General features: G+C 44.9%; 1 protein-coding gene across 1 annotated transcript; it reads right to left on the reverse strand.

Annotated features, from left to right (window-relative positions):
- Positions 1-1,110: 1,110 nt before the first annotated feature.
- On the reverse strand, positions 1,111-10,463 carry LOC309697860 (galactose-specific lectin nattectin-like). The gene is made up of 8 exons (XM_082520071.1): positions 10,398-10,463; positions 9,865-9,958; positions 9,606-9,700; positions 9,466-9,510; positions 2,406-2,491; positions 1,881-2,015; positions 1,479-1,590; positions 1,111-1,306 (listed from the first exon to the last, which is right to left on the reverse strand). The coding sequence occupies exons 2-8, from the start codon at positions 9,948-9,950 to the stop codon at positions 1,239-1,241; spliced, it is 627 nt and encodes a 208-aa protein (XP_082376197.1). The 5' UTR covers positions 9,951-9,958; positions 10,398-10,463; the 3' UTR covers positions 1,111-1,238.
- Between the last annotated feature and the right edge of the window lie 9,344 nt (positions 10,464-19,807).

Raw genomic sequence — 19,807 nt, forward strand, 5'->3', positions numbered from 1 at the left:
TCTCCTCTCGTGTTTCAGGTTTGCCATTCTATAGTTTAGTTTTCCCAGTTTAGGTTATCCTCAGTTCTGTTTTGCCATCCCCACTTTGTGTTCTGTCTTCTCTAATAAACCTCCCTGCTTCTCAAGTAAGTGCTGCAAAGTCCTCCTTCTCCGAACTTCACACGGCTGCAGCCCCAGTCGTGACATTTTCACTCGCAAGCGGAGAGTGTTTGCTAGCGCTGTCCGTAGAAAACGTCATTTTTACTGTTGTTCCCGCTGTAAACACCACTGTTTTGTTCAGAAAAAAACATTGTGTGTATTTTTTAGCATAACTCTGGTTTTACGTGGCCCATCGACACAATTCAAAAACTGGCGTATAGTTTGAAGACCGCAGTTTCGACCCAAGTTGAAATGGAGACTCTGAGTCGCTGCATCTTGTAGCTGTGTTGTCTTAAATTGGTCATGTGATTTTGATGCACCGGCGCGTCCGTCGACCCCAGAGGTTAATTAGCCATTGTCAGTTGTTTATTTGTTAAAATAACAGTTTTTACAGTAAAATATGTTAATGTACAATCCTTAATATATTTTATGTGTGGGTGTGGGGTGGGGTAGAGAGTACAGGGGACGGGGTGGGGAGGCACCAGAGGGGGTGTTCGCCCAGGGCACCAAACAGGCTAGGACCGCCACTGCATCCAAGTGACTTCTTCAGTCTCAGCTGACTGCAGGTTTCCCCATTCTTATAAACATACATTTGCATAATGAGTGAAACCAGCCCACTGAATAAACAATGGGCTGGGAGGTGTTGAGGTTTAAATTTATTATCTTAAATGTTTATATGCTGATTATATTGCTTCATATGAGAAAGGCCTAACTCTGAGTACACTCTGTGCCAAAAAAGTGCTGACAGGAAACTGCATGCTTTTGCAGAAGCGTGCTTTTACAGCTAGGAAGTGAAACCAGCTAGACTGTTTGAATTTTCTAAATTATATTCTATATTGTGTCACTTACACAAACCTGTGTGTGTGGCTTTACTAAATTATTTTCAGTATATTACACAAAGTGAGAATGAAATTAGGAAAACAGGTGAGACTGATTGCTGCTCAGGATATCTATTTATTCATGTTTATTGTGATAGGAAATCATATTGATCAATACCCTCCAGCAGTGATGTCATCGAGGCTTGACATCCTGCTGGAAGTGACATCAGCAGTGAGGCTGTGACATCATCATGTCAGATGTGTCAGGACATGAAGCAACAGTTATGGACCTCTGACACAAACAAACCCTCTCTGTGAGTTACATCTTTGGTCGTTGACATAATCTCGTCCTGTAAAGAATCAAAACAAAGAAATAAAATCAGAGGTCTGTGCTGTAAATGTTTTCTTCTTCTCTAATGTAAAAAGAACAAACACAGTTCTTATAAAGACCTAAGATCACATGACTTCAGTCAATATAAAAACCAAACACATTTCATCAACAGGCCCACTTTCAGTTTGTACCTCTACGGTTTATCTCCATACAATCTTCTCCTCCTCCAGAGTTGTCAGGTTGTCCATTACCCCAGTTTGTGAAGTCAAACTGGGAACCATCACTCCACTTCCACACAGTTTCCTGGAAGAATAAAGTTCAGTTTGTTCTGATGTACTTTGATGCATCTATGCTGAGAGTGCAGACATGAGACCTCTTACACCACTCGAACACAACGAAGGTTCATTTTGTTTGTGCAGGTAAAAAATGAAAAGAAAAGTCAAGTCAACAGCAACATCTGTCTCCAGGAACAAAGTCCTGATTAATCAGTCTGTCACATGTTGACCTTTGAATCAAACTGATGAATATGAAGAGAAACATATGAAATATCAGAAACAGCTGCAGCTCATCCTCTTTATCTGTGAAACACTTACATTCTCTCTGTCGTTGCCTCCAACCCAAGCTCGTTTATACGACCCTGCTGCTGTGCGAGTGAGCTTTCTGATGGAGGTGTACTCATCTGTGCTGTGGAATGAGGCCAGATTTCCACCGAGTGTCTGACAGGAACTCTGAGGAGGAAGATGAGGTGCACAGAAGATGAAAAGTGTGAGAATGCATTTAAAATCAAAGATAAAGTGAGTTTGATGAAGGCAGCAAAGAGAGAGCTGATGAATAGAAGAGACACGAGGAGGGAATGTTTGCTCTGAATTCTGAACATCACTGCATGAACATTACTGCACTGCATGTATCAGCATGAAGCTGTTAGTGCAGGGCTGTGACGCCGCAGCAATAATCAGCTAAGAACAGAAGTCCTGTGTATTTACTCATGCACTTCCAACTGTGTGTGAATATGAATATAAAGCAAGTCTTCTTTCACTGAATGATTCTCACAGCAGGAAGCTTTTTATATGTCCCACATATAACATGTACACATACAGCTGCTGTTATTTCTGATGTACCTCAGCATCAGTCCAGTTCTTCTGACTGCTTTTAAAGATGAAACAGCGACCTCCAAACCAAGTCCAACCAGCAGGGCAGGAAGGAGCTGCAAAATAATTGTAAAGGTAGAAGGTCGATAATCAGATTAATAATTCCTCAAAAGACAAAGAAAATACCTAGCCGTGTTCCACTACTGAGTCTATTTGAATTTAAGCTGATGAGGTTCATTTGACATTATTCCTTCTGCGATACCTGGTTACAGACTCAGCACTCTATGCCTTCATAGCCACCTTGGATGACTTCCACTACATCACTTTGAATGCTATACTTCCAACTTTCACACAGTATGTCGTCTGTTTTACCAGCTGAGAGAGAACTTGTTATGAGGCAACAGGCAGATACGTTGTGAGCCCCACAGGACACTGAGTGTATCAGTGATTACATAACCATCTGCTCAGACTCCATTATCTCAGCTCGGACTATACATTGTTATTCGGATAACAAGCCGTGGGTGAAAGAACATCACAGCTCTCCTCAACGATAAAAAGAGGGCCACAGAGAGGAGGTGGAAAGGGTTTCGTTTTTATTGAAGGGCACGATCAGAGAGGCTATGGACAGTTGCAGGAGAAAGCTGGAGTGGGAACACCAGCAGAACAACATGAGAAAGCTCTGGAGTGGCATGAAGATATGTCTTTGTAGGTTCTCAGTCACCCAGGTCACGGTAGTCTAAGGAGCTTGAAAAGTCCTGAAAAGCGTCACTGGACTCACGCCATTCAAAAGCAGAGCTGAGGGCCAACAGGTTGAATTTGTTCTTCTACAGATTTGACACTGCAGCTAACGCTCACCCCCCGACTGACTTAACTGTAGTCAGCCTACAGTCCAAAGCCACACCACTCTCTCTCCCTCTTTCTCCTCATTGCACCTGAGCATACTGTGAAAGTCCTGACACTCCTGCTCCACCTGTAACTTTTACCTAGGACCAGGTTCAGAGACAAATGAACGACTCCACTAAAAAAGCCTGAAAGACCAGACAGGGCGAGTCCCGGTGTCCTCGAGACCTGTGCACCAGTGCTGTGGAAGACGTCATCCCTCTTTCCTGTACCAAACACGCTCAGTCGTGTCTACGCCCACCTGGACCAACCGGTGAGCACTGGGAGGGTCGTGTTTTTTGACTATCCAGTGCATTCAACACCATCAGGCCGACCCTCCTGGGTGATAAACTGATAGTGATGCAGGTAGATGCCTCTGCGGTGTCCTGGATTGTTGATTACCTGACAGGAAGACCACAATATGTGCGTCTTCAACACTTTGTGTCTGACAATGTGATCAGGAACACAGAGGCAACACAAGGGACCATGCTCTCCCCTCTTCACTTTCTACGCCACAGACTTCAGCCACTGCACAGAGACCTCCATCTTCAGAAGGTTGCTGATGACTCTGCAGCGGTTGGATGCATCAGTGAGAGTGATGAGATGGAGTACCAGGCTGTGGTCGACTCCTCTGTCACATGGTGCGAGCAGAATCATCTGCAGCTCAGTGTGACAAAAGCCCTGATTGTGGACTTTAGGAGGACCAGGAAAGCTGCGACCTGTGTTTCAAACCAGGGGGTCAACGTGGACACGGTGAAGGACTATAAATACCTCAGAGTACACATTAAATAAACTAGACTGGGTACTCTACAGTAAGGCCAGAGATATCTGTATTTTCTGCGTCTTTTAGCGTGTTTTGGACAGTGCTCAGGATTTTCTATCAGTCTGTTGTGGCCAGTCCTGTCCTCTATGCTCTTGCATGCTGGGACAACAGGTTGAGGTTCACAGATGCTAACAGACTAAATAAACTGATCTGCAAGGCCAGTAATGTTGTGGGGATGGAGCCGGACTCCCTTAAGGTGGTGTCTGAGACGTGGATGTTGTCCAAGAGAAGGACGATGTTGGACGACACCTCCCACCCACTCCACGACATGCTGGCCAGTTAAAGAGCCAGCACGGAAGCCCACACGCAGAATAGGTGAGAACAATACCAGGAACTCAGGGAAACCGACTGGATGATGAGGATGATTAGAAACCGGTAAGAACACAGCTGAACTAACTAATGAGAAACTGGGAAGTAGAAATGAACAAAGTACACACAGACAAAAGGCTAACACAATAAAACAGGAAACCAACATGAAAACTAAACACTGACAGAAGACCAAACTGAAAACGCTGGGTCAGCGGCCCAGGAACCCTGACAGTGGCGCTGTAACATAGTAACTGGATGGCTCTGTTTTTTAATCAGCTTATAACAACACATTATAAATAAACTGTGACAACATTCCTCATAACACACCTGGTTATGAGGAATCCATAATCCAGTTATTTGAGCAGAACTTATTGAGATACGCCTGCACCAATCCATCGATGTGCGTCATTAAATGTAGAACATCCTGATGGTGTTACTTTACAGGGCGCACACAGCTGAAAACGTTAAACTGTGACTGTCACCAGTTAACATGGGCGTGTTTCTTAAATCAGCAGCAGGTGTTCAACAGCTGACGGAGTGAACATGTCACGTCCCCGTGTCTACCCAGCCGGCCCCGCAAGGCTACATGTGTATTGTTTCTCTCTCACTCTCTCCTCACCGCTCTGCCTGGGCGGAGCTCACTGTGGGCTCCCACCCTTGGCCCACACACCTGTTCGCAATTAAGCTGCCATTATCTTCCCACCATTTAAGGCCGGGACGCTGTGCTTCTGGTCGCTGGACGGTTGTGCGAGACACGTTAGTGATTCTCTCAGCTCCGTGAATTTGTGCTTGTTTTTCAGACTGTGAGTAATTTTCCTCTCCTGTGTGACAGTTGTGTGACTTCCCCACTATATGGACGTGTGAGTTTCCCCTTGGACCCACGGATCCCCAGATTGTCCCCTTTCACCAGGCACGTGCAGAGGGGGGGTGGGAGGGGCTTGAGCACCCCCCCTTTCCTGATGGGTGCCCAAAGTGCCCTTTTGTTTGTAATGTTTGTGTGCGTGCGGAGTCCTGTCTGTGCCCCTCAACAATAATGTTTAACTATTAATCCCATTTTTACTAAATAAAAGGATCTGGCTTGCATCAGACCTGGGCGGTCCAGAGCTGTAGGAGAAACACAAATTAACTCAGAGAGGCAGACTGATGCAGCAAAGCCATGAAGTATGGTGAACAGCGTACACTGTACTCTATAGCACCCAGGAGTATTAGCTTATTATGTACACGTTGGTCAGTTGTCTTGTGGCAACTGACGAATTGAAACAAATGAGCGTGCTGTGCGTAACAATGCGACAAACATTACCTGTCCTCTTATTAACTGCACAAGTAGTGCTGGTCATAGCTACTGGCTGACTGGGTAAGGCTGTCATGGGTCTGTAGCGCTGTCACCGTTTTAGGGAACATACTTAGTTTTAAACACGGGCGTTTTTAGCTCATATATAGCCCAAAGGAATCAAAGCACCCCAAAGATGTCTTACTTTTTTTGACAATATTTGCTGTTTGTGTGACACACTACTAAAAATAGAAAAACCATACAGTACTTGGTTGAGACGTAATATTCTAAAGACAAACATATAAATCCCCCCCCAAAAAAATGGTTTGTTCCAGCTCGCCTCTCCCCTGCTCTGCTCTAGCGCCCTTTCTGCCAGAGAGATGGTGGCTGAGACGCAGCAGAGCGGAGGTGTGAGCGCCTGGCTTAACCTTCAGTTACTCTTTATATAGTTAGATAGGAGTCAGACCATGTTTCAGTAAAGCATTACACCAGGTAACCTGCAGTGTTGAAAACGTGTTTTCCGACGATGTTTGCTACCCTACAATCAGAGCTGGGCTGGCCATCCGGTATGCCCGATGGTGATTTTTCGTTTTTATGGGCCGATGGGGGTTTTTTCTTTTTTTTTTGTTGTTGTAACAGTATAAACAATGAAAGCTGGTGGATTGGCAGATTTGTAAAAATAACTCAGTTGTTTGGTGGTGGCTGTGGCAGAGCTTCCACCAGGTGGATGAGGGAAAGGTGAGGCAGGAGGAGCAGAGACCCGAGGAGGCCGCCGGTCCGAGTGTCAGGTGAACTGAACTTCAGGTAAGAAGTTATGACCTGCAGTCTATCTGGGTCAGATATAAACCAAGTTTAGGTGGAGTTTATTTTAGCTGTGCTGACTTTTTACAGTCAGTTACAATAACTCGTACTAGCTAGCATGACGGGGTTTCTATACAGCTGGGTGGGTGCTATGATGTTACTGATAGTGAACTTTATTTTGTTCATAAGGTTAGTTAGTAGAGTTGCCAATCGTCTCGCATTCAGAGGAAATATTACATGTTTCGTATTGAGGTGAAAAGGAACAGTTTGTCCCGGACTTCAGCTCGAATGGAAAAAGACACAAAGCTGGAGTTATTCTGTTACACTGCACAGCTTCTCCTCTCATTCTCCCTCTCTCTCCTGTTGCTACTTCAGTCATGAAACTGATCAATGATCAGCTGATCGGCTTTTCTCTCTTGTTTGTTTATCGCCCACTTTGCGCCAGAAAGAGGAAACCAGCGGATGTCACGCTAAACAACAGCAGCACGTTTAAGCTTGATCAGCTGTTGTTAGAGTTTATTTAATATTAATTTCTAGTATCAGCTGATGTTTGCTGGAGCCACAGCTGTAAAGCTGCTGGTCATGGGCCCGAGGAGCCCGTCCAGCCTCAAGTGTCGTCAGCTGGAGGGTCCGAGGAGCCCATCCAGCACCACGCCTCGTTAACTGAGGGTCCTGGAGGACCCAGCCAGCACATCCTCACATCTGCTGATGGTCCGGGGAAGTCTGTTCAGCTGTCGTCTGCTGAGTCATCCCCCGCGACTTCTACATCATCACCATTCGCATCACTGCCTGCAGCCGTCCCGCTGCCGTCAGGTCCGGCCTCCGTGTCTTCATCCACGCCTGGTCCGGCCTCGCCTGGTCCTGTGGTTACCACACCGCCGTCAGAGCCAGCTCGACCCGTTCCGCCTCGCCTCTGCCGGCCGTTTTCCGGGCCTCTAAGTTGGCATCATGGCCTTCGGGGACGGCCTCCGGAAAGCGTTCGTCGCCGCCGCTGGCATCGCGGCCGACCTCCGGACCTGCTCAGTGGCCGCCACTACCTTCAAAGTGGTCGGCCTCCTGATTGGTTTTGCCTCCGTTGCCATGTGCACGGTTGGCCTCCCGAACTGTTTTCCCGTCGCCGCCGTTGCCGTGTGCACGGTCGGCCCCCTGAACTTTTTGTGGACTCTTGTTGAGCTCTGGTTTTTGTTTTTGATGTACTTTCCTGCGTTTTTGGACTCTGGTGCTCCTTGTTTTTTGTTTGGTCTCTGTCCCTCTATCCTGGCCTGGTGCTTTGTGCTTTTTTTGTTTGGGCTGTCGGGAGCCAGCCCTTGGAGGGGGGGGGTACTGTCACGGTTCTGGGTCCGTTGGACCCAGTATTTTGAGTTTATTATGTTTTGGTGTAATTTTGCATCATGGATTGTTTTCTTGTTCTCTTGTGGTTGTGATGATTATTATTATTATTAGAGTTTCATGTTTCTGTTATCCATTTTTTAGGAATTGTGGTTTCATGTATAGTTCAGTTCCATGTGTCATTTTCTGTCTCTCTGTGTTGAGTCCGTGTCTCTGAGTTGTGATTCATGTTTCCTGTTTTATTGTGAAAGTCTGTCTTATGTTAGTGTGTGCAGCTTTGTTTCCCCCGTCTCATTAGCCCTGATCTCCCCCAGCTGTGTCCCCCTTCTGTGGCCCATTCCCTCATTACTACCCTGTGTATTTAAGCCCTGTGTTTTCCCATGCTCGGTGTCGCGTCGTACCTTCAGGTTATGCCTGTGTGTTCCTGGTCTCCGGTTTCAGTAGTCACTTCACGTTTGGTTTTCATGTCAGCAATAAAGCTAAGGTTCTGATTCACAATTCTGTGTTCGAGTCCTGCGCTTGGATCCTCCTCTCCGCCTGCCCGCACACAGAGCCCTGACATAATGTCGTCATACGTTTTATTCAAACGCTGCTCCCAGTGAGGTTTCTGCTGCGGGCCTGTTTTTAGTGGCAAATCTGGGAGAAACAGTTGCATTTCTATCGTGATGACAGAGCTGAGCGTTAAACGAAGCAATGAGGCACAAAACGTGTCAGGACTTTTTTATAATTGAGTTATTCACTCGATGAGTAATATTGTGGCAAGTACAAGCTCGTCCAGATGAACAGAATCAACTTTGTGATGTTTTCTTCGTCTTTGTTATTGTCATTTTCTGTTTTTCATCGAATCTTTTTCTTTCTGTCTCCACATTATAATGTTTTCTGTCCTGCTTGATTTTCTGTTCGACTTATGCAAAAGTACCTTTTGTTCGTTCAAATGACTTTGTAAACACTTTTTGAATTCTGTTTTTAAATGTCAGCTGATTTTAATTTTAAATGTCACTTTGACTGGTTTTATTTTTATTTTATCATTATTTTATAATATTTGTATTTATTTGATGATAAAATCACGAGGTGTTCACTCAGGATCTAAAACAAACTGACGAAATCTTCGTGACTGATGATTTTCTGATGATTCTTTTCAGCACAGAAAGGTTCATCTTTTAAAAATGATGAAGAATTTTCATTTTCATTCACTTCAAAAACAAGTCTGAATGTACCGACCCTAAAAGATTATCTTTAGAAGTTTATTATTTGAGTTACTTACCCTGACAAGTGTAAAACACCTCCAGGTACTTATAAGTGCCACCACACGGGTCTTCTGAGATATTTGCATCAACAGTACAGTTGTTTGTCCCATTGCACCTGTGAATGCAGGTCAAAGGTGAATCAGTGAAAATTCACTGCATCATCTGAGAGAAGATGGAGAGCTGAAGAAACAGAGTCAGCATCTGTACCTGGTAGTTACATAGTTCATGTTTTTTGACCAGGCGCAGTCAACATTTTTGACGTGATCAGGATTTCCATCAAGGCACGTGGTCGTGTCACGGCGACCATAATTCGCCCAGGAGACGACTATAACCTGTCCTTCATCTGAGGAAGAGTTCAGAGAGTCAAACTGTAACCATGGTGATATTTTTAACTGCATTAAACGTACAAAGAAAGAGAAGCTGTGTTCTCACCACACTGAAGGTTTGCCTTTGATCCATAACATATTACACTTTGGCCTGAAACAGACACAGATCCCATAGAAACTGTAATCATTCATGTACAGATTGGGTTCATCAGTCATTTCTAATCACAGGTTTAACAGAGTCGTTACGTGGGAAGCAGTCGTAGGTGGTCTCCAGGTATTTGCAGACTCCAGGATCATAAGTAATGTTTGACTTTATGTCACACTCGGTTTTTCCATCACAGCTGCAGGGAGACAGAAACAGCTGGTTTTCAGCTCAAAGATATGAAACAAGTTACTTTCAGGTAATCATTTACTTCCTGTTAGTTTGAGTAAAGCTGTTCAACAGGTTTTAGTTTGTTTCTTCTTTTGAATCAAAGGCTCACTTCTACCATCCCACAGTGCTCACCTGTTCCTCACGTTGTTCACAGCGTCACCGTGAGAGCAGATTACTTCACCTCCACATCTGTACTCAGCTGACCTCACAATGATCATTCCACCCACTGTTATACAGACACAGTATGAGAGAAAAGGAACAACTCAACACAACATGCAATAATCCAGGTTTCAGGCTTCAGTTTCAGACTCAGATGCTGCAGATCCATAAATAATGAGGATTGTACCTCTGTACACCACCACAGTGGATATTACATTAACTCTGATCAAGGAGGAAACTTTAAGTCAGTGTTTTTGTTTCTAATCTACATCAAATGTTTCTGAACTTTTATACACAGTCCAACATCCTCAGAGCTTTTTTAAAGAATAAATGCACTGTTGGTTTGTTGATCAGGAAAATACAATTTAAACTGAAAATAAGCAGCTGTGCATAAAAAGGCTGTAAACTATAAACAGTTCATCCAATACTTGTTAAGTTTGTTGAATTTAGCCTGAGAGTCTGAATTTGATCTGCAGTGAATTCTTGGACACTATTTTCCATCTTACCACAGCTCAGGCGATGAACACTGAGGCCGTTAGAGGTGACCACTCTCCCTGTGGATATGGGGGTCACAGGAGGAGGAAAGGAAACTTGAGCTCTGATAAAGCCTGAAATAAAAATAAATGTATAATAATGTAATAATGTAAATGTATAATGTAAAATAAATGCTAGGTTTAAGCCCGGGTCATCTTTTCAGAAGCCCGGGGTCTTTTGGAGTGTAATTTGTTTCATAGTTAGAGGCCTGACTGACAACTGTATAAAACAAAAACCACACACAATATTCGAAGCACATAGCGCACAGTCGTAAATTCCCCCTAATTTTGGTATCAATCAATCAATCAATCAATCAATCAATCAATCAATCAAGGCTTTATTCGCCACATGCAGGTTGCCCTGCAGTGAAATTTGAGCAGCTACCAAAGCAAATCATTGGTACTGTACAAATAATGTAAATATGACGGTGTATCACAAAAGATTGATATCAAACTGATCACTTGACCCATTTTGACTCTATCCAGTCCTTTAAATCCAGATTGAAAGCATATCTATTTGATTTGGCTTTCCTGACCAGTTAATACCCTTTTAAATCTTTTAAATTTTTAACTTTTAAATCTTTTATTAAATTTATGCTTTTATTATTAATGTTCCTGCTGTTTTTGTCTTCTTAGTGGATTTTGTACACTGAACAAAAATATAAACGCAACACTTTTGTTTTTGCCACCCTGGAATGTGCAGTTTTTTGACCTGACTCCAGCTCGTCGCCGTAACAGACTTGTGTGGGCAAATGCTCACATTCGATGGCGTCTGGCACGTTGGAGAGGTGTGCGCCTCACGGATGAATCATGGTTCACATTGTTCAGGGCAGATGGCAGCTGAGAATGTCCCAGTTCTTGCATGGCCAGCATACTCACCGGACATGTCACCCATTGAGCATGTTCGGGATGTGCTTGACCGGCGTATACGACAGCGTGTACCAGTTCCCACGAATATCCGACAACCTCGCACAGCCATTGAAGTGGAGTGGACCAACATTCCACAGGCCACAATTGACAATCTGATAGACTCCATGCGACGATGTGTTGCACTGCATGAGGCAAATGATGGTCACACCAGATACTGACCGGTTCTGGGTCCCCAGACCCCCAATAGTGCAAAAAACTGCACATTCCAGGGTGGCCTTTTGTTGTGGGCAGTCTGAGGTACACCTGTGCACTACTCATGATGTCAGATCAGCATCCTGATGTGGCACACCTGTGAGGTGGGATGGATTATCTCAATATAGCAGATGTGCCCACTACCACACATTTGGACTGATTTGTGACCACTGTTTGGGAGGGATGGTTATATTGTGTATCTGGAATGAATTTTAGGTCTCTACGTCCATCCCATGGGGAATGGGAGCAAAAACAAAAGTGTTGCGTTTATATTTTTGTTCAGTGTATTTATCTAGCTCTTCTGGTCTGTTAGTGCCTGATTTGTACCCTGTTATTGACTTATGCTGACTCTCCATATTACTGTGAAGCACTTTGCTTTGGTTTTTAAATGTGCTATATAAATAAAACTGTACTATATTACGTTACTTGTTCTTCGAGTGAATCAACAAATGGCGAAATGAAAAGCCGAACAACAACAATGCTGTTTCTTTAGAGAGTCTCAGCTTACATGTGTTTATTTCATATTTGTGAGAACGCTCACAGGCATTCACACATTTCTGCTAAATCATAGTAATTCTGCTCAATGATAGAATTTCTGCTACGTTTGACTATTTTTGCTAGATTATAGTATTTCTGCTAAGTCAAAGGAGTTCATGTAAATCATAGTATCTCTACCAAGTCACAGTGTTTCTGCTAAATCGTTGTATTTCTGCAGATTCATAGTATTTGACACTGCAAAGTATTTCTGGGTGTGGACGAGGACGAGGGGTGCGTTTCCTTCTGAGGTTGGAACCCCCCCTCCAGACCTGCTCCTTAAAGAAGTGGAGTCCCCCCCCCCCCCCAGGTTGCAATCCAAAGCCTCTATCCCTGATTTCCTCACATGTCAACAAGGAGCCCCACAACATCCAGAACCCCCCCACCCCCCACCCGCCCAGCAGCCACCAGACAGGGTTCATTTCATTTTCACTGGGAACAGAAATAAGATTTTAAAAAGGTGTGTGTGAAGGATAGAGTTTAGATTTTAGATCACACAAATACAATATTTAGTAGTTACAGACAGAAGAAGAAGAGGTGAGCTCTAATAATGAGAAAGTTCACAGAAAGGCTCTTTGTGACCAGAATATAAGAAGCAGTAAAACAGCATTTACCTGAAGTGATGAGTGAACAGGTTGCTGCCAGCACTGAAAGAGACAGAAAGAAAGCTCAGTGTCAGACTGTGTGTTTGATATCAAGTTGAATTCACCTCAAAACATGAAACAGAAATGAAAAGCAAACAGGAGAAAGCTGCTGCTTTCATTCACACCTGGATTCTTTGGAAACTCTTTCTAAACAGCAGATTTCAATGACACATTTATTCTCTTCATCTTTCCAACTTTTGTCAATAAACTTATTTGTGTTGACAGTTTGACTTCAACTCTTCAAAGTAAATGATCAGCCATGAATTGCTCTCAGGACTCTGTGAAGCCTAACTGTCCTGCTGAGGTGATGCAAACATGTATTTAGGATGTTAGATGAACTGATCCAATAAAGCAGAAAGAAAAGCATGTCACAGTACAGCACAGTGGAAAGCTAGAAAAGGATTAGACTGAACATGTGCAGCTGATTTCATGTATAAATAAAGGATGATCAGTGTGTTGTACTCACACAGTGTGCTGCTGAGTCCGGAGCAGAGCATCATGTTAGGAGATCTGGATTACAGTGAAGAGCTGATGGAGGATCAAACACAGAGCTGCTGGATTCACTCTGTTTCAGTAACACCTGTGATGTACATGCAAAGCACAGCCAATGGAAAAGCAGAGTATCCTCCTTCTCACGTGCAGGATGTTGGATGTTTGGAATGGAAAAAGTATGAGAAAAAGAAAAAACCAGGATGTGAATAAACAACATGTAAAACAGGGTGCAGCAGGAACACAGCAGGAATATATTTGTATGGAAAATTTTCATATTTACATGGAACATCTCCACATGTCTCTCTGGTCAGAGAACACAAACGAGACAGTGTTTGTGATGCTGAGTCAACAGTATTATATTGTAAGTGTTTAAAGAGAGGTTTCCATTGACTGTGACTGTGTGAAGAACTGTTGAAAGTTCCTGAACAACACAACATGCCATTGTATGGCAGCTGCACCATTGTACACTATCTCTACTTTTAACTTTCCTTTTTGCTAAAGCATATAGTTGGGACCAAACACTCCAGGAACAACAAGTAGGCCTGCAGAGCGAGAGCGAAGTGCTCTAATAGGGTGATATGGTACCACAAGGTCATTAAGATAAGATGGGGCCTGATTATTTAAGACCTTGTATGTGAGGAGCAGGATTTTACATTCAATTCTGGATTTAACAGGAAGCCAATGAAGGGAAGCCAATACAGGAGAAATACAGCATTTTGGATTAACTGAAGGCTTTTCAGTTAATCTGCTTCATGCATGGAGAGGGAGACATTGTCTAAGAGTTCTTCTGTCTCCTACTACCTGAACTGGGTCGAGGAACATCCTGGGACAGAGCTTATCCACCCGCTTCCTCTCAGCTGTAGATAAGCTGCTGTTCCAACAAACAACAACATAGAAGATGGCCGACAGCACCAGAGAGTCTAAAAAGGTCTTCAGGAGTTCCCCCTGCACTCCAAAAGATCTCAGTCTCCTCAGCAGGTAGAGTCTGTTCTGACTCATATCTGTTATTAATCTCTGTCTCTCTTCCACAGCATGTCTTTATCCTGTCTTCCTTCTCTCACCCCAACCGGTCGCAGCAGATGGCCCCGCCCCTCCCTGAGCCTGGCTCTGCCAGAGGTTTCTTCCTGTTAAAATTGAGTTTTTCCTTCCCACTGTCGCCAATGTGCTTGCTCATAGGGGGTCATATGATTCTTGGGATTTTCTCTTTTTACCATAGGATCTACTTTACAATATAAATTGCCTTGAGACGACTGCTGTTGTGATTTGGCGCTGTATAAATAAAATGTATTCAAACTCAACTGAATTGAAAGCTGAAGGCTCTGCTTCCCATTGTATGGAGCAATCACATGTGAACCAGCAGTCTGAGAGCGAAGTGCTCTATTTGTCATACGGCACTGTAAGGTCATTAGGATAAGATGGGGCCTGATTATTCAGGACCCACAAAGTCACTTGGAGGGATTATTTTTCCTGGTTAAATGATGATCTTCTAAATGAGTGCATTTCCTGTGCAGCTTTTTCCAAGACTCCTTTTTTTGTCGTGCAATGTTTGAATAAATCCTGTGATCTACATGCAAACCCATTGCCAGTTGACGTAATAGACAGGGTGCGGCAGGAGTACAGCTGGGAACACATTTGTATGGAAAATATTCTGATTTGTATGGAAAATATTCTGATTTGCATTGAAAATCTTTGTTCTAACTCACAAAGGAGAAAGTGTTTCAGTCCATGGGTCAAAAGCTGTAATGAAATCAGCTCGTTGGAAAAACATCTGTTAGAGAGTGGACTCAGGCGCAGAGCTTAGAAATAGAGACAGTGCGTTTATTTACAGTGCAGCAAGGTGACAACAGTTCAAATGTGTGTGACCAAGTGGTCGGCGGGGTTCTAAAAGAAATAATAAAATGACAACGCCACCTAGGGGAATTCCACCCCCAGGAAATATATGTTTAAGAAAAATAGATAAAAAGAGGCCGCACAGATTCAAGGATGCACACTGAGGCAGGTTGGCTCCAATATTAAAACAGTTTTATTTATAGTAAAAGAAATAAAGAATAAAATATTAGGAGAACAAAATGTTGACAGTGCCCTAGAAGTACAATAAAACAATGTTGGAACTTGGACTTACCAGCAGCCGTGGACCCAAAAGAAAATCACACAAAAAGAAAATCACTGCAGCCCACCCGGTGCTGTACAAAAGAAAGTGTGAAAGCGACCCACCACCTGAGGTCCCAGGGCCACTGGCACGTCCTCCGTTCACTGAAATAAAACAGAAAAATACGTTAAAGGAAGAAAAGGACGCTGAGCGTCTGGCTCGCTACACATCATAAAAAAACTAAAATACACTTTAATAACTTTAATAAAAGAAATCGCACACACACACACACACACACACACACAGATCTTCAGTCATGTATCCTGTGCTTCACAGTAACTGTAATTTTATTGGTTGTATTTGTGTATATAACCCCCCACCCCCCACCCCTGTCCTGTATTTATTGTTCTTATTTGTCGCATCTGTGATTACAGCAAAAACTTACACTCAACAAAAATATAAAGGCAACACCTTTGTTACTGCTCCCATTCCCCATGGGATGGACGTAGAGACCTAAAATTCATTCCAGATATACAATATAACCATCCCTCCCAAACAGTGGTCACAAATCAGTCCAAATGTGTGGTAGTGGGCACATCTGCTATATTGAGATAATCCATCCCACCTCACAGGTGTGCCACATCAGGATGCTGATCTGACATCATGAGTAGTGCACAGGTGTACCTCAGACTGCCCACAACAAAAGGCCACCCTGGAATGTGCAGTTTTTTGACCTGACTCCAGCTCGTCGCCGTAACAGACTTGTGTGGGCAAATGCTCGATCAATGTAACCCTGTCCTTTCAATTCTCTCTTCATCATTTAGGTGTTTAAAAAAAAAAAAAAAAAAAAGGGTGTGGGGCTCAGAGGAAAAGTTTCTATCTTTTTTGTTCAGGGCTGCCTTGGAGCAATACTTGTGTGTCAGTGTCGGGATGTGCTTGACCGGCGTATACGACAGCGTGTACCAGTTCCCACGAATATCCAACAACCTAAATAAAAATGTATATATTACATCTTTTAATCATGTAAATTCCCTGCTCCTGTCATAGACGTGCACATGATGTCCAAAAAAATTACCAAGTCCAAAGTTCAAATGTTAAACGTCATATTGACGTCCAGGTTGGGTCATGGTTGGACGTCCAAATTGTAGATTAAGTTCAGATGATGGACCGGCAGACCAAATATTGAGAAGATCTTAACATCTATCCAACGTTCAATGTTTAGTGAATGTGCTTTAGCAAAAAGGAAAGTTTGAAGCCTGATCTTGAAAGTAGAGATAGTGTCTGTGTCCTGAATCCAAACTGGAAGCTGGTTCCACAGAAGAGGGGCCTGAAAACTGAAGGCTCTGCCTCCCATTCTACTTTTAAATACTCCAGGAACAACAAGTAGGCCTGCAGAGCGAGAGCGAAGTGCTCTAATAGGGTGATATGGTACTACAAGGTCATTAAGATAAGATGGGGCCTGATTATTTAAGACCTTGTATGTGAGGAGCAGGATTTTACATTCAATTCTGGATTTAACAGGAAGCCAATTAAGGGAAGCCAATACAGGAGAAATACAGCATTTTGGATTAACTGAAGGCTTTTCAGTTAATCTGCTTCATGCATGGAGAGGGAGACATTGTCTAAGAGTTCTTCTGTCTCCTACTACCTGAACTGGGTCGAGGAACATCCTGGGACAGAGCTTATCCACCCGCTTCCTCTCAGCTGTAGATAAGCTGCTGTTCCAACAAACAACAACATAGAAGATGGCCGACAGCACCAGAGAGTCTAAAAAGGTCTTCAGGAGTTCCCCCTGCACTCCAAAAGATCTCAGTCTCCTCAGCAGGTAGAGTCTGTTCTGACTCCTGACTCAGTGTTGTCTTAAAGACATTCCTGCAATTTAATTGGCTACAAAGAGCTAGGTTGATCTGCATACCCAAGAAGTATGCGATGCCTTGTAACGATACCTTGAAGAAGCATTTAAAATATAAACAGAACTGGTCCCAGCGTGGAACCCTGAGGAACTCCATTATTAACCTGAGAATGTGAAGAAGGCAAATTGGAGTCTGTTAGACAGACATCACTGAAGTCACTGCGGTGCAGAAACTTTAATACCTGCTGCATGCTCTGATCTCTGTAGTAAAAGTTCATGGTCATCAGTATTGGTATCAGTATTTTTTTCACTCTAATATAGTTAAGATTTTATTTGTGAAGAAATTCATGAATTCGTTAATAGCTGAGATTAAAGGAATGTTTGGAGCTCTGTTTGTCATCCTGGCTACAGACTCAAGTTTGTTCTTATTTTCTTAAAAATCAGTGATGAATAGTAAAATGGGGTAACGACGTTACGTGGGTAACGACAGCGAGACCTGGAGGGGCGTGATTGGGAGGAACGGCCTCCCTGATCTGAACCCGAGCAGTGCTTTGTTATTGGACTTCTGTGCTAATCACAGTTTGGCCATAACGAACACCCTGTTCGAACATAAGAGTGTCCATAAGTGCACGTGGCACCAGGACGCTCTAGGCCGTAGGTCGATGATCGATTTTGTAATCGTATCAGCAGACCTGCGACCATATGTTCTGGACACTCGGGTAAAGAGAGGGGCTGAGCTGTCAACTGATCACCACCTGGTGGTGAGTTGGATCAGGTGGCGGGGGAGGACGCTGGACAGACCTGGTGCACCTAAACGCGTAGTGAGGGTGTGCTGGGAACGTCTAGCAGAGGCCCCAGTCCGCAAGATCTTCAACGCACACCTCCGGCAGAGCTTCAACAGCATTCCGAGGGAGACTGGGGACATTGAGTCCGAATGGACCATGTTCAGCGTCTCCATTGCCGAAGCTGCTGCATTGAGCTGCGGCCGCAAGGTGGTTGGTGCCTGCCGTGTTGGTAATCCCCGAACCAAATGGTGGACACCAGAGGTGAAGGGAGCCACCAGGCTGAAGAAGGAGTCCTATCGGGCTTGGTTAGCCTGTGGGACTCCGGAGGCAGCCGACAGGTATTGACAGGCCAAGCGGAATGCGGCTCGGGCAGTGGCTGAAGCAAAAACTCGGGTGTGGGAGGAGTTCGGAGAGGCCATGGAAAAAGACTTTCGGACTGCCTCGAAGAGATTCTGGCAAACCGTCAGACGTCTCAGGAGGGGAAAGCGGTGCTCTACCTGCACTGTGTATAGTGCTGGCGGAGCGCTGCTGACGTCGACTGAGAAAATTGTCAGGCGGTGGAAGGAATACTTCGAGGACCTCCTTAATCCCACTGACACGTCTTCCGAGGAGGAAGCAGAGTCTGGGGATGAGGGGAATGACCCACCAATTTCCGGGGGCGAGGTCACTGAGGCAGTTAAACAACTCCTTGGTGGCAGAGCCCCTGGTGTTGATGAGGTCCGCCCCGAGTTCCTGAAGGCTCTGGACGTTGTAGGGCTGTCCTGGTTGACACGCCTCTACAATGTTGCATGGAGATCAGGGGCAGTACCTGTGGACTGGCAGACCGGGGTGGTGGTCCCCATCTTTAAGAAGGGGGACCGGAGGGTGTGTTCCAACTACAGGGGGATCACACTCCTCAGCCTCCCTGGAAAAGTCTATGCCAGGGTGCTGGAAAGGAGAGTTCGTCCGTTAGTCGAACCTCGGATACAGGAGGAACAATGCGGTTTTCGTCCTGGTCGCGGAACACTGGACCAGCTCTTTATCCTCTCGAGGATACTTGAGGGTGCATGGGAGTTTGCCCAACCAGTCTACATGTGTATTGTGGACTTGGAGAAGGCATTCGACCGTGTCCCTCGGGGTGTCCTGTGGGAGGTGTTGCGGGAATATGGGGTGTCTGGCCCATTGCTACGGGCCATTCGATCCCTATACAACCGTTGCAAGAGCTTGGTTCGCATTGCCGGCAATAAGTCGGACTCGTTCCTGGTGGGTGATGGGCTCCGCCAGGGCTGCCCTTTGTCTCCGGTTCTGTTCATAATTTTTATGGACAGAATTTCTAGGCGCAGCCAAGTGGCGGAGGGCTTTCGCTTTGGTGGCCTCAGAATCTCATCTCTGATTTTTGCAGATGATGTGGTTCTGTTGGCTTCATCGGGTGAGGGCCTCCAGCTCGCACTGGAACGGTTCGCAGCCGAGTGTGAAGCAGCGGGAATGAGGATCAGCACCTCCAAATCTGAGGCCATGGTTCTCAGCCGGAAAAGGGTGGAGTGCCCACTCCGGGTCGGGGATGAGTTCCTGCCCCAAGTGGAGGAGTTCAAGTATCTCGGGGTCTTGTTCGCGAGTGATGGGAGAAGGGAGCCGGAATCGACAGACGGATTGGGGCTGCAGCTGCAGTAATGCGGACGCTGCACCGGTCCGTCGTGGTGAAGAGAGAGCTGAGTGTAAAAGCGAAGCTCTCAATTTACCGGTCGATCTACGTCCCTACCCTCACCTATGGCCATGAGCTGTGGGTAGTGACCGAAAGAACGAGATCGCGGATACAAGCGGCAGAAATGAGCTTCCTCCGAAGGGTGGCTGGCCTCTCCCTTAGAGACAGGGTGAGAAGTTCGGCC

Source organism: Aulonocara stuartgranti, assembly GCF_965226115.1.
Source record: "Aulonocara stuartgranti genome assembly, chromosome: 20".
In the NCBI taxonomy this organism is placed as follows: domain Eukaryota; kingdom Metazoa; phylum Chordata; class Actinopteri; order Cichliformes; family Cichlidae; genus Aulonocara; species Aulonocara stuartgranti.

Bases quoted from the DNA above. Each gene is read 5' to 3' on its own strand.
- LOC309697860 (XM_082520071.1), bottom strand. From the start codon at position 9,950: ATGATCATTGTGAGGTCAGCTGAGTACAGATGTGGAGGTGAAGTAATC. The intron at 9,511-9,605 runs GTAACGACTCTG...TGTCTGTTTCAG, and splicing joins CACCTACGACTGCTTCCCAC to GCCAAAGTGTAATATGTTAT. The intron at 1,591-1,880 runs GTAAGTGTTTCA...TTATTCTTCCAG, and splicing joins GAGGCAACGACAGAGAGAAT to GAAACTGTGTGGAAGTGGAG.